Here is a 15,447-nt window from a genome sequence, read left to right as displayed (position 1 = left end):
CTTTAGTACTTACAGCTGTCCTCTTCTTCAGTAATACATTTCACAACATAACAGGCATAGATGAAGCCCGCCAGCTGAAACAAAATGCAATAGCGTTAGATTTAAAACAAATACAATAGAAAAACATGAGTTGGTTTTAGAAAAACAACAACAGAAACTACAGAAATAACAAACTTCACCAGATTATACTTGATGAGGTAATTATCTTTTTTTTTTTTTTTTTAACAACAGTTAGTTGTAATAATGAGTGAATTTCCTTATTTTATGTGGTTCTTTTGGAAATAGTCAGGAGTTGGCATTTTTCTTGAAAAACAAACCCTTCCATAAAAATTCCAGGAAACTGATAGAAGATTTTCCATTACAGCAATAGCTTCTTTTTAATTATTGAAAACTAGGAAACTAGATGGATGGTTAGGTGGATGGCAGTTTAACAACTGCAAATGTGAATGTTTATGTAAAGTCAGATTTGTTTGCCAACAAAACTTAATCCTGTAGCAGAACTCTGCTTTTTTAGCAGAATCTTTTCAACAAAACCTAAGACAAAGTCATTTCACTTGTAAACCATCTTTATAATGATATTTTATCACTTGAAATTAGGGCTGTGGATCTGATGTAGAGATACTTTCCTGTCTCTCCAATAGCCCCCAAGCCTCAAGACATATCTGTCAATTTGGATAGGTCTGGATGTGTTTGCATCAGTATCTCATGCTGTAGGTGACAAATTCAAATCTTGTTACCTCCATTCCTCCCCCAGAACACCCCCAGAAGTGAATTATAAACAGAAATAACAGAATTTAAAGAAATTGAAAACTGGAGTGTTGCTTGAGTACCATGGCAGACTGCTTATTTTACACCATCATTTGAAAAAAAAATTTAAAAAGGGAAAAAATGGCCAGTATCACACATGTCATGAGCTAAGTATCACATTAGACCTCTGTTAGTCCTTCCACTAAGCTCTGTTGGCTGAGAGGTAACAACCATACCAGAAGCAACAGAACAGCATCATGTGCCGTGTGTTGCACTCTTTACATGGCTTCCCGTACATATAGGTTTGGAAAGTTTTCTCTAATGATTGTCAACTGTTTTCCATCCTTTAGCTTTTTGCTGAAGTTTGCATGGTAGGTAGTCAAAGGAATTCAAGTTTCGTCTCCTTGTAGTGAAAAGTGAGCCATAATGTTCAAATGTGTTATTCCTGTACAGATCACCTCACAGAGATTATTCATGAGCTCCGAATCCAACTGTAGAGTTTTGGAATTCATTCTTTATTTGGATAATAAAAAGTACCTAACGGCTCCAGCTAGGACTGAATTCTCTGTGTGCGTGATGCAAAAAAAAACAACACATAATCTGTGGTTGAGGGAGATTATGATCTTAATTTCAGACAAACTAATGAGTGGGTCATGCAGTGACATGTGGGAACTATGTATGATTAAGAAGAGTGGTTAGTGCAAATGCATTTGTTTATTTATTTATTTAACAAATCCAAGGCACTTCTACAATCACTGCAGGGTTCTGCGTTCCTATCACCATTAATTTTAGCTGTACACGTGAAATTCAAACAAATTTCCTCTGTCTCTTAGTAGCTTCATATTGCAGGCAGTGACTGTGCTTAATTTACTCCAGCTTTTACACAGGTGTTTCTGGTATTTCTGTCAATTTTCTCTATAGAAATTTCTCTACCTACATCTGTATATGTGAGATACAACTAAAGAAAAAAAAAGAAAAAAAAAAAAAAGCCAGGCCCAAGATTTTTGTGAAGAGATTGAGGCTTGATTTGGAGACCACACTGCAGCCAGTACAGATGTTGTCTACTAACTGCTTAAGCTCCTGTTGGGAGCCCAGAAGTGGCATTACAACAGAACTAAATCATTAATTTTGTCATTTACTATAAATCTGCCTTATAGTGCTGCTGCGAAGATTTTACACCTGGGAGAGATGACATATTCACTGCTGGACACAAAGAACACAGTGTACCAAGAACGGTGGTGTTCAGCTAATATCAGCATTTCATTCCACTTTATTGGGCTGCTCTTTCCTTTGTTTTTTTGGCTTCAAGACAGAGGGCTAATTTACTCCACTGACTTATGCCCTACATAACCCACCAACTTCAATGACATTACATGAGGTTTAATCCAGCAAAGAATTAGGCACAGCAAGGTTATTCATTAATGATTCCATTCTTGGATGTGAACCTTGGCTTAATATTTTCTCTGTTCTCTTTTTACAGACCATCACATCCAAGAGAGCTGAGCAGTTGCATCTCTAGTAGGCAACCGCAGTGGTAAAGCTTTTCTTGTAATACGGTTCAATACTTTACTATCTGTGAAAACACCACAAGTTTACATGTTATTAACTAAACTTTTCTCACAAAACACAGCAAACAAACTGTATCATAATCTGTTCTTACCACTAATCTTTTAATTGTATTCAGTTGCATCCCTTAAATGTCTGGGGAACTCTTGATATGTAAGTAAATCCTACAGCATTTCATCACATGAGTTTGCTGATTAAAAGAGTGCTTTATAGCTAGAAATTGTTCTGTTTTAAATACAAATGGTAGTTTGTTTCCCTTGAAATAGTAAGAGTTTTAAAATAAACCTCATCTTCCCCCACATCTATCCAATCCTCTGCTTGGTACACATAATTTTGTTTTAATTCGAACATCACATTATTTCCTTCCTTCCTTCCTTCCTTCCTCCCTTCCTTCCTTCCTTCCTTCCTTCCTTCCTTCCTTCCTTCCTTCCTTCCTTCCTTCCTCCCTCCCTCCCTCCCTTCTTTTTCTTTCTTTCTTTTCTTTCTTTTCTTTCTTTTCTTTCTTTTCTTTCTTTCTTTCTTTCTTTCTTTCTTTCTTTCTTTCTTTCTTTCTTTCTTTCTTTCTTTCTCTTTCTTTCTTTCTTTCTTTCTTTCTTTCTTTCTTTCTTTCTTTCTTTCTTTCTTTCTTTCTTTCTTTCTTTCTTTTTCTTTTTCTTTCTCTCTTTCTCTTTCTCTTTCTCTTTCTGTCTTTCTCTTTCTGTCTTTCTCTTTCTTTCCCCTATACCAAGCCATTTGTCCTTTATCAGTTCTGATCCAGTGCTAGTCATTCAAGATTTTTCATCTAATTGCATCAACAACAGAGGGCACTCACTGGAAGCTGGGGTTCAGAACTGAAAGTGGTGATTTTTATTTTTAGCATGCTCGATGGCCTGAGCCTGTGGTGACTACAGAGATCTCTGGGATAGGGATATGCTTCCTGCTCAGTGGACTCAGGCTTCATGTGAGAAGGGTAAAGCTTACCTGTGCACATGGCAGAGCTTTCCTGGGGACCTGTCAGCTAAAATTGTTAAAGAATTCTCACAGCAAAGAAGGGCTCGCATGAAATTTGCCACCATTGTTATAGTACAAGGTGCATTTCTTTGACCTTGTTTCTCTACTAATAACACACCACAACCCATCTATATATAGCACAATATATGTCAAGCAAATTTCAAACAGAACACTCACTGAACATACTCCCTGGAGAAGATGTGGAAAGGGAAAACAAACAAACAAACAAACAAAAAACAAATGATAGAGGTTAGTCACATTAATTAATATATTCCTGGAAGGCCCTCAAACAGAGCAAAGCTGAGTGTGGTATAAGAATTACACAAAACAAAATCTTCCTCATTCAGTATTTTAGGAGGATTTTTGCTTTATGTGAGAAGGATGGGGATGAGTCCTTAGAAATAAAGAAGAGAAGGAGCCTGTTTGTCTGAGAAAATCAGTTTAAAAGTAGTAAGGTTATCTTGGAAACTCTTTTTTTTTTTTTTTTCCTATTCTCTCTCTCTCTCTTTTTTTTTTTTAATAAATAATTTATTAACCAGACTTTCATTTATAAACCATGTAACAATAAAAATAAATAGATGCAATGAATAGAATATCAGATCTACATCCCTGACCCTCCCAGATTAGGTGTCTACATCTGTCTCATTCACATTTTAACACTGTAGTATGGGCCTTCAGAGGAGAAGAAGCTGTTAGCATTTCTGCTCATTTACACCTGTAATGATTTGTGAATACATGTTTTTATGAATCTCATTTCCTGCAACTTGAAAATAGTTTGCTCTTTACTACTCTCCCCAATATATTCATATGAGAGTATAGTTAAACACTGCTCTTTCTGAAAGTTACACACTGCCCATCCCAGCGTCATCTCCCTGGGTGTTACTTTGATGGGACTTAATGACTGTCTTTAGTTAAATACAGGGGCAGTTGCACAATGGACTCAAACAATTTTTTATTTTTTTAACATCTTTTTTTTTTTTTCTTGTATAAACACCTTGATAAAACCAACGTTCCTTCTGCCAAGGAAAAATCAAGACAAGCAACAGCCTAAAAAATGTCAGCAATTTAATAACACTACTAAAGAGATGGCAATTAGATTAATTATGGAATTGAGATAATACATCTTATTCCCTTATTATGGTCAGATAAGGCAAAGAAAAAACTGACTGAATATTCCCTACTCAAGTCAGCAGTGTCCTGTTACACTGCTCGACTCTTATCAGATCCTGAAATTTTTGTGAGTATAATTCCAGACTTGCTGCAAATGTAAAGTGTTGTGATCAAACTTAATCAGAATCAGTACTGATCAAAATCCTGTCTTGCTATTTTTTTCTCAGTTCTGTTACGGAGATTAATGTTTTCATACACTGTAAATAACATCAGATTTGGGAAAATCTGAGAACCCATCATTCCTGGTCAAGGCCCCCACCCTTCCCTCTTTTAAAGCAATATCTAGGTAGATACTTATCAGGAATTATCTTTATTAAACTGGACACCTGAAAAAAAAGTGACAGGAAGGAAGAAACAAAAATTAAAAGTGGGTAAGATCTGAGTGAGATAAGGTCATAAGGAGAAAGCTCAAGATGAAGACAAACAAGGGTTATGGAAATAGCCCATGGACTTAGCTTCACTGTATGTGAGTGTTTTATTCTATAAAAAAGGCCATAAAGATTTTGTTTTCTAAAGCAAAGATGTTACAGTATCTGCTGAAACAGCTTATGCCAAGGTGTCTATTTTTCCTGGTTTTACGACCTTGGCAAGAAAACAAAAACAAAAACAAACAAACAAACAAACAAAATACAAACAAACAAAAAATCTGCAACCAAACCAAACCAAAAAAGCTTGTTCAAGCAATAATAATGCAGAATTACCTGGAGGTTAATTTTGGCCCTGGAAACTGTATATTGCCAAACTGTGATGTTACATTTCTAGCCATATCCAATTCAATCACATTTCTTAAATTTAAAGGGGGGTGCACACATAGAGCCTTTATAATGTTGTGTGTTTAAGGAGCTAGGCTTCTTTAAAATGGATTTTTGGAGGATGTATATATATATATATATGTACACACACACATTATGGAATAACTGAAGAAGTGGAGAATTACTACATAGAAAGCTTCCAGTGTATTGCTTCTCAGAAAAATCATGCTCATTATTTGGCAGATAAGCTGAAGCAGAGTATTGGTAGAACTAAATCAGTGCCATGATGGTTCTGACGCTGCTCCCTGCAAAAACCTTTTCAAGCATGATTTCACTGCCTGCAGCATTGGTGAGTGAGCATCAATGCTAGAGTTTAATATAAAACTCAAGCTATGTTCCATGGGAACTGCGCGGCTGAGGTACAGTTTTATTTATGCTTACATTTACCATTTCCAGAACTCTGTCGTTCCTCTAAGTTTAACTGTCATGAGGAGCATTGTAAAACTGTTGATACTAGACCAGATTCCTGATGGGGAATGTAGGCTATATGGCCTTGATGTCATTATTCCACAGAATTAACAGTCTACGTATTGTCTGAAGAGAATCATTCCTTGATAATGAAAAGCACCTTTCTTCTGTGCAAAAAATAATTATTGAAAAAAGACAATGCTAAATTACTATGGCCACCATGATATTTAGTGGACAATCAAGAAATTAAATAAAAATAAATACAAAGCCATAATTTCTTAACATATGTAATTGTCAAATAGTTTTTCTTTCCTTTCTTAGTCTGAAAGGCGTCCAAGATTTTTTTTTAACATGTACAATATAATAAGAATCATAAATACAGATAAATCTAGACACTCTGGAAAACAGAAATGTGATAAAAAATGCATTTATTTCAACCACAGCATTATAATCTTTGTTATATCAGCTGTCTAGGTGGTGCTTAGCATAAAGCCTTTATTTATTTCTCAGTGGACTATTCAATTTTCTGGAGATTTCCTTTTTGTATAGGTATTTGAAGATCATCATGAAGACCTGCTAGAATGTTTTTGTTTGAAATGCTGCTGGGCGCTTGAGAGCGGTTCTGTCGTGTTCAGGGTAACTGTTCCCCCAGTGTCTTCCCTGGCAAACTTTTTCACCTGATGAATGGAAGAGACCACAGGGGCACTGAAAATCACAGTACTGTGGCTTGTCAGATAAGAGCTGTGAAAACCTTTAACAACAGATGAAAGCAGGACATACTTACCTGTTTTGAAGCTGTATTACAGACACTCAGCTTGACCCAAATTTTCTGAAAGTTTAGCAAGACTTTTCTGCAAATCTGACCTAAAACTTTCTGGAAATCTTACCACTTCCATAGGTATTTCAGTCTGATTTATGCTTTTGATAACCACATGATATTTGGCACTTTTCCACGATTTCTACTCACATCTAAAGAAAAGGATGTACTTTTTCCTACTTCAGACATCAAACACAACCCAAAATGTAGGGGCTACCAGCTTGTATGAAATGGAAGTAGGGGTCCTTTATTGCCAACCTCTATGTTAACTGAATGGCAGGGCATCCTGTAGATTTGGCTCAGCGTTGAACCCTGCATCTCTGCTCCCACAGGTGAAATTTGGGTCCCCACCTGGGACTTTGCTAGACTCCCTCGGGAAGCTGAAGCAGGCATATTGCAAGGGGCAGAAGGGAGGCCATGGCAGGCTGACCTGTGTTAATCCCCACATCACCGCTTCAAGCGGTGGTAGGTCTGGGAAACCAGGATCAAATTCTCCACCAGCCTTATTCAGGAGATGCTGGCTGGAGCTCAAGTGCACATTGCCCCATTAAGGCTGAGGCACTAATGCTGAAAGGAGAAAAAAAAAAATATTAAAAACTAGAAAACTTTTTTCTTTTGTTTTCTGCTACTGTGGAACTGTCTCCACTTTACCTTTCCTCACTTGATTAGGGTTAAAGGATATTTTTGGTTACGTGTATTCGTATACGTATATCTAAACTGAGGTTGTGGGAAGTCCTGAAATCAGAAAAATCTCTTTCTGTTTCCTCTCACACTATAGCTCTGCAGCCCAACCTGTCACTGTTAGAACAGAGCTCTGATTGTAAAGGGGTCAACAGTTTGCAGTGACTGTTGTTCGCATCAAAGGGATTTAGCCATTAGAGTTGTGTAGATTGGGAAAAATCATCCCATTTACTTTTAAAACAGGGCCAGCTGCCTCTATCCACTCTGCAACAGCAAAACAACAAAACAAGGAATGAAGTTGAAACAAAATACTAAAGTAAAAGGCTTTAAAATCCGTATCACCCTGGCCATTCTGTAATTAATAGGAATAGATTATTAAAGCAAGAATCTATATGTGTCTATATGTGGCCTTTGCTCTGAAGGTTTTATAGCAAGAAAACTTTTATGGGAAAAAATTTGGACCTTTTTCTCCTCTTGTCTTCTGGGAATTCTCTGCAATGGTTTAATCATCTGGCTTTGGTATCTGACTGCCTTTGGCAGCAGCAGCTTTTCTTATCATTATGTCTAACTGTGTGTCACCTTTTCCAGACAGCCATAGGATTAAGATAAGAAAAATTGGTTCTTTATGCTGCAGATCTAACAAAGCCACAGATTGCTCACAGCCCATCAAATGAATGCCTAGCATTTTAAATTGAACTGCATTAGATGAAATAGTTGATTATCAATGCTACTCACTCTTTTGAGGGGCAGTAGGAAAAATATATGCATGTCTGAAGTTTGTGTAGATTGCATAGGGGGAAATATTTTGATGGTATAAGATAACTGAATTCCTGATAAACAAACACGTATGAGCGCTCCTGTTCAGTGTAAACCCACCCCTCCATGTAACGTCACCCATATGGCAAGTGAACCTTGATGGTGTGACTGTGAACACAAGGCCCTCAGATCTGGGAAACAGAAGTGTTCAGGGGAGAGTGAGCACAGGATGAGAAGGGAGTAATATGTTGTTGTGACTGCCAGTTTCTCAAGATTGTGGCCCACCATGAAGACTGTGTAGAGTAAAAGTTCACTAAGGTAGCAGAGGTGATTTGCTCTTGTCCAAAGTCATATGTTAGGCTACGTCAAAGCAATGCTATAACATAAATAGCAAAAGCGAGAACATTTCATCAGAGGTGAGAGAGACTTTCCAGTAAAGGCTGACTATTTCCCCATGGTGCTATTTACTTTCCCTGTGATAATCTATTGTTTATTTGAAGGCATTGATGGCAGCTGAGAATCAGTAAGCTTCATGGGTACACAACAACTTCAGCTGTACCCTGGCTTCTTGGTGGTGGTCACAGTTTAACAGCCTAATGATGCTTTGATCAAAGTGCTTCTGTGATGGCCAGTGATAACAGTGTTGACGAGGAGGACTGTTGTATACTATGCAAAATGCACAGCTCAGCTGAAGAAACTCTTCAGCAGCAGTCAAGTTCATTATTTTAATTTACAAAAAGAAAGCCAAATATTGCATACATTGAAAAAGCTCTAGATAAATAGGGCCTTAAGTGCTAAAACCTAATCAGTGACTGATTGTTAAAACACAGTAACAGTCATTCACAAGCCAGGTGGGAGCTGTGGACTAACAGCAGAGGAATAGACTGATCTCTTTGGCAGTGCCATCAGCAACAGAGCAGCCAGGAAGGTGGCTAAGACAGGGGGAGGCTTTGCCTGACTGTCTGTGCCTGTGCACAGAGTGGGAAGGCGGGATATCCTCCCTGTCTGGCAATGTACGCAAGGCAGAAGAGGGAAGAATGAACTTATTTTAACCAAATAGCTCCCTCAAGCCTCATGCTCTCGTGTAAGGTAATAGAGGTATCTCAGTGAAAGTACAAAACAGTTTACACGGTGGGGCACCACATCATTGCATCTCCCTAAGATCTATACATCTAGCAAATGCATTGCTTAGCACAAACATTTGCTCTAGATGCACAATATAACAGCATTAAGTGTCAGGGGGGTTTCAAGGTCAATAAAACCTCTTCCTGTGGCATCTAATGTTTAAAGTAACTGAACTCAGCTCATGTTTCAGTGCTATTTTTCCTCACAGCATCAGGCTACTGTAGGCTTTTTCCACCTTTGTAGTCTATAATAAAAGATATGTTTCAGTGTTACTTTCTCCATTCAGCAAAATAAGCTAAGCGGGTTTCGAAAAGCAAATGCCAAAGTGCTTTGTGAAACCTTTCCTGCCAAAGGAGAACCACTGGAGAGTTTAGAGGAATATCATACCATGCAGCCTAGACTGATATGAAAAGATTTGACCCTCTACAGCCTCCAAGGAAGGACAATTTTAATTCCATGACCAAAGGCACCTTTTCCCTGACAGCCCTTCTGGTAAAGGGCAGGGGATCACTTCCTTGTTTATTCAGCATGAAAAATAGTGATCTCCTTGGCCTGAATGGAAATAGTTTGATGGCAAAGGTCCCAGTCACAGCCTGGGGTGGAAGAAGACATATGAATAAATTTTGCAGTACGTGTGACCAAAAAAACTTAAGCCAAAGATTCCAGTAACATCATATCACATTAAGCATTTTGGAGGAACGATGAATTATAAAGAGAGAACATTCTCGGAAAGGCCGTGTCCTCAGAGTCTGTGCCTCGTTGCAGAGAGTTAAGTGGATGAGTTATATCTGACAGTTTATGAACCTTGTTAATATAATGCAGTACCTGGGAGTGTGCCAGCCACAGTGATCAAGGAAGTCTAAATTAGACCTCTGCTATCGGCAGACATCAGATGCCTGTTTAAAACTAAATGTTTCATCTGAACCAGCCACTTCCCTCATTATCCTCTAAAGCAGTGATCTTCAGCTTGAAGCTCTGAAGCTCTATATGGCTCTCAGTAGCCAGCATACATCTCTTCCTCAGGTCTCAGTAAGAGGTTACTTAACATGCTGATGTGAAGCTGCTCTGGTAGGAAGAACACAAGTGACAGCAGTAATTTGACATGTTAATCTCTCATGAAAAATGTGAGTTTTGTGTTTATTTGTGTTTTTAAACTTGTAAGTGTTAAGGCCTCAGTTCTGTCACCTGTTCCAAGCTTGGGTTACTCTGGGCCAGGGTGACCTTTGGAAACCCATCCAGCAGCAGATTAGGATGTCTAGGCCCCTGCAAGAGTGCATAAGGAAAGGTGAAGGGAAACTTCTGAACCAGCAGAGAAGGACAATTACCATCCAACCTCCACACTGGCAGTGGACTACAATGAAGTGAGGGAAAAGGACACAGCTATTTCCCTTCTGCTCTGGCAGCAACACACAGAGTAGCCACCATACTGGTACAGCAGCTGTGCTCCTTCTTTGTGCATGAAAATGCTCTATCTTTCTCCTTGCCTCTGGAAGCTCCCTCCTCTGTGATACAGAGCCACAGTACTTCCTAATACAAACTTTGAAATGGTGTATTAAACATTTTTTTTTTTTGAGTTTCATTTACAAAGTCTGTAAAATGGACATGATAAAACCACTTTTACCAGGGCACTGTAAGGTTTCATTCGTCTTTGTGACTTTTGCTTTGAGATTTTGGATGGCAAATATTAAAAGTGCTAGCTTTCTATATTCTATTCTACATTGTTATTAACCAATTATCATAATACTCTGCAAAGAATAACAGAAATGTCTTAATGTTTTATATTTAATATTGTTTTTATTTATTTTTTAATATTAAATTTAATTAATTTGCTTATATTGTCATTTTTTTTGTAGTTCTCAGATTAAACTCTGTCAGAGAATAGAATCTTACTGGATAGAGATTTTGTGTTATTGGCTTGAACAGATGTACCACATCTTTGAAAAATGAAAGACAATATTATAACCTGCTGAGGGTCAGAGAAGAAATGATTCTTAGATGTTTGGTGCTCCTACATCAACAGTCCAATGCCAAAATTGAGAAGTATGACCTTATTTCATCTGGTTCTATTGCCTTAGCAGAATAAAGGGAAGGGAGGATAATTTAATTGGCAAGACATAAGAGAATGCAATATGACACTGCAGCTCACACAACCATCTTTGAAGACAGCCAAGCTGTGCAGCTGCATAGCAACACTGAACATGGTGTGAAACCAAACCATGTCACATTTCATGAGACTTTTTTTCCTGGTTTCTTATATATCCACAGAAAGCGGACAAAATTCTATTAATATCTTTAAAAGTTAATGAAAGAGGTATGACTATTTTAGAGAAAGTGTGCATAGCAACTGAATTACACCCCTTAGAATGAACAAAAATCCAACTGTTGCAGGTCAGTCCTAATCATGTCTCCAATCTAAGAGCTTTCATCTTGAATGTTGTTTATGATTCAGCTCATTTTCAAATACCCAGGTAAGTGATGCTGGTTAGCAGCAAACAAAGATGTACCTACTAGGAAGCATCTGGAGAATATTCCAAAAGAAGATGAAAAACCGTAATTGCGGGATAGTGCACTGGAGAACTGCTTGGGGGAAATGAAACAGTACCTGAAGGCATGAAGTGTGTTGTCAGAGAGGCAGGAAGGGTTGCCAGTGGAGAAACAAAAAGAGACAGACAACTCAGACATCCTGAGTTGTCCTTCATTTTTCACTGTTGCCCTAATCGTAGAGTGTATCACCTAATGTGAGTAAGACAATGCTGTCAATTGAGAGATATGTCCATGTTATCTAACAGATGTTGAATACATCTGTTATATTTCTGGACACCTTTAGTCATCTACTGACATGCAAGAAAAACTGCAGTTTGGTCCTGTTTCTATACTGCAGTGTGTAGATTTTCAGTTTAGTAAAGCATGAAGACATTCTGCTTCATTAAAAATCATGGATTAGGAGGTTAAGCTAGTTATTTTGAATGATTATGCAATTATCAAGTAAATAACTAGGGATTTACAACATTACTGAACTAGGATATTTATTTCCGAAACCATTCTACATTACAGTATAGACAAAACTAGGTGCCTTAACCAACTGGTTACACTCTCAGCATCCTCATCATTCCTTGCACCACTGTGTATATCACATCTGCAGCACCATGGAAAATACCTTTTTGTATAATATGTGCAGTTAGCATATAAATAGTAGAAAACAAACAAGCAAACAAACAAACAAAAACACAACAAAGCAAAACAACAAAAACAACCAAATCTTACTTTAATAATCTAAAATGTAATATAGTCAATAAAGTATTCTTAAAAACCTTGGCAGTACCAGATAAACCTGGAAATATCTCTCTGTTAAGAAGAATGAAGACAGAATTTGACAAGCAGCTGATGATGTTTCATTGAAAAAAACTCGTTTTGAGATAGCGAACAGTCCTTTCCAGCTACTTTGGTCTTCTGCTTTCCACAGTAACAGGGACAATTGAAGCAAATATATGTATGTCCTGCTGTTATTATTCACTGTAAAAAGTGATTACTCCAATAGGCCACATATCTGCAGAAAAATAATGATCCATTTTACCAAATTCTGCTCTGTGATTTAGAAAGTTTAACAGAAAGTTAAAAAAGTTCTTTAGAAAGTTTAGCAAGTTCATCAATATTTATACCTACACAAGAGGAAGAAATTAAGCTGAGGGGGCATATATTTCTTATAATGTAAACCTGACTTAGAAGCCCCATTTTAAATTGACCAAGGGATTTTAGTGTTCACTGATGACCTTTAGACAGAGAAGTATGTGAATTACTTTTGACAGTGGGATTTGTGATCTTTTGACAAACTTTAACTTTTATAAACATTACCTACATATTGCAGTTTAGACTAGACATCTATTTTAACCAAGTTGATAGCAGTAAATGCAAAATGATAGTTGTATTTTATCCACAGAAACTTAAGAATCTTTCAATTAAATGATAACATTTCTTGATAATCACTAATAATCAGGTGAATAGATCTTGGAAATCTTCACTATGGAGGTAAACAATTGTTTCTTAATAGCTCCATCATGATAATGATTTATTACTTTCTTAAATGTCATGCACATCACTGGGAGGGTTATTGTAGTTCATACATTAATATGTTTGATCTTTTAAAATACTTTTAAAATAAAACACCTTATCTTTGTGAAGGTTTTTGTTACAAACTATAATTTCATAAATTCATAGATTTGCTTTTTTTTTTTTCTTCTCAAGTTTAGTGCAGTAAAATACTATCTTTTGAATTCTCAAGAAGATACATAGTTCTTGAAAACATATAACAGTATTAGCATGCAATAAAATGTGAATCTGAAATAACATAAATCTGCAGCATGAACATGGAAATGTACAATGTGCAACAAATTAGGTATGCAGGTCCAGTGGATGGCCAGAGACACTGCGGAATAAATTTATAGTTATAGAAAATAGAAGAAAAACAAATAGAGTCTGAAAAAAACATTTTATGCCAAGACAAATGAAAAAGCATCCAAACATGAACAGGGACTGGAGTGACATCAGGCCTTATTAGAGATAAAATGTACCTTTTGCAAAATTTGACATATGACTGTGCTACCCAAAGAAAACAGATTCTTTGCTTAAATGTCTACAAATCAGAGTTGACATAGGTCCAATAAAAATTTATGTGTTTGCCAAAAAAAACCTGAAGTAGATAAAATACATTAATAATACTGAATAAATAGGTTAAAATTAAAGTTGAAAATGCTAACAGACTTCAAACCTGGAAATCATTAGAACCAAAACGTCCCATTTTCCAAGGTGTTACACATTGTATCTAAATGACTGGTTTGAGTAAGCTGCTGTCATCCTGTGATCTTGGTCCCTTAACTTAAATGACTGTGTATCTGGATAGGAGAAGCATGGCTCCTGCTCAGCTTGTGTGCCTGATTTTTCTATATGTGGAAACCAGGACATCAGAAAAGGTGAGATGACTGTGTACTAGGTTCTGAGCTCAGTTAGGGCATATGAGAGCAGAAGTCTTTCTTTCACAGCAGTCACAGGTTTTCATTCATGATTTCAGAGGCTTTTTTCTTTTCATACATGTTTTCAGGTTCTTCTGCAATGAAAACAACATATTTGCAGGTGGCTGTTTTTTGTGTCCAGAAAGACTTGATGTTCACAAGTTTCTCATGAAAAGTCTCCAAAATTGCCACAAAAAGCATAATTCCATGCACAGGTGTTAGACTTCTTGTTTAATATGTGCCTGCTTAACAGGTTCTTGCCTATGAATTTCACTCTGATCTTCAGCATGCAGCAATCTAACCATGAAGGAAGACCTCACATAACTGGGCAGCCAAAAAAAATGAAGTCCTAATGGTATTCATCTATGTTAATTGGATGATATGTGAAGATATCTATTTTATCTGGAGGATGGTATTTAGCACAAAGCCTTCTTTGGGATCTTTGGGATCTTTGTGTTCCTCATCTTGATCATTAAGTCAAGTCATCTTGTTCAACTTCAACATAGAAAATCTGGATGATGATTCCCCCTCCATCTTCCGATTTGACTTTGACAGTCTTCCTAATCCTCTCCTGTGTTCTTTTGGAGACAACCTTCCAGACTATTCTTAACCTTCTTTTTAGGTCACTGCATTTCTGTACGAAACATGAAGGTCCTGATGATGGCCTATTTTTTTCTTCATTCTTATATTGATTTATTCTGAGGTCTTATTGAGCCCACTAAGTAGTGCAATTGTCTTAATTGTCCTTGCTGCTACAGTCGTGTACCGTGTTTCAATACTGAGGTTCTTCCCTGATAACAATATTTTTAAAATGAGCTTAGGGCCAACAGTTGCAGGTTTCACATGCTCTCTTATGCATGTTTTCATTACCTATGACTTCATGCTGATCTTGTTTCTTACAGATGTTATCGTGGGGAGGATCTATATTCTAATGTAATATCTGTTATATCTGTTGTCTTCCATTGGTCATCTACTCTGTTTTCTGTTAGTAAACAGGAAAAATTCAAGTCAAGGTATTTCTACTAACCATGTATCAGTTGACTTGCTGTGCTATTTCCATCGACTTTTTTTTTTTCTCCAGTCAACCACTATGTCACATATGGAAATATGTAACCTAGTCACAACTGCAATGTAATGTTGAATTAGCAGCAGCATTTGTTGCTAATGTTAACATAACATGTTGAGTATACTGACATTGATATGCACACTAACTTTGAATTGTTTTCCAGTTACATCATCTTTGTCATGAATTACACACTTTTCCAAAAACAGTAAGGTAATATGAAGTCGATCTCTGCGCTTCATGAGGGATTAATGAAATAGCAATGTACAGATTTTTTTTTTTTTTTAAGATTTAAAAATTATTGCT

The 15,447-nt window shown here is 37.0% G+C and overlaps 1 protein-coding gene across 3 annotated transcripts in view; it reads right to left on the bottom strand.

The window, feature by feature from the left end:
• NKAIN2 (sodium/potassium transporting ATPase interacting 2) overlaps positions 1-15,447 on the bottom strand; it is a gene marked incomplete at its 3' end in the record, with an annotated part of 585,648 nt that overhangs the window by 25,349 nt on the left and 544,852 nt on the right. For all 3 annotated transcript variants that reach the window (XR_014582403.1, XM_083831382.1, XM_083831381.1), the window contains one exon: positions 14-74. Coding sequence is in view for 2 of the 3 variants with exons in the window: in XM_083831382.1 (XP_083687508.1) it covers positions 14-74 (61 nt within the window). The remainder of the gene's footprint in view (positions 1-13; positions 75-15,447) is intronic.

Source organism: Anser anser (genome assembly GCF_964211835.1).
Source record: "Anser anser genome assembly, chromosome: 3".
NCBI lineage: Eukaryota > Metazoa > Chordata > Aves > Anseriformes > Anatidae > Anser > Anser anser.
The sequence above is the reverse complement of the archived record's forward strand: the minus strand, read 5'-3'. Positions and strand labels throughout refer to the sequence as shown.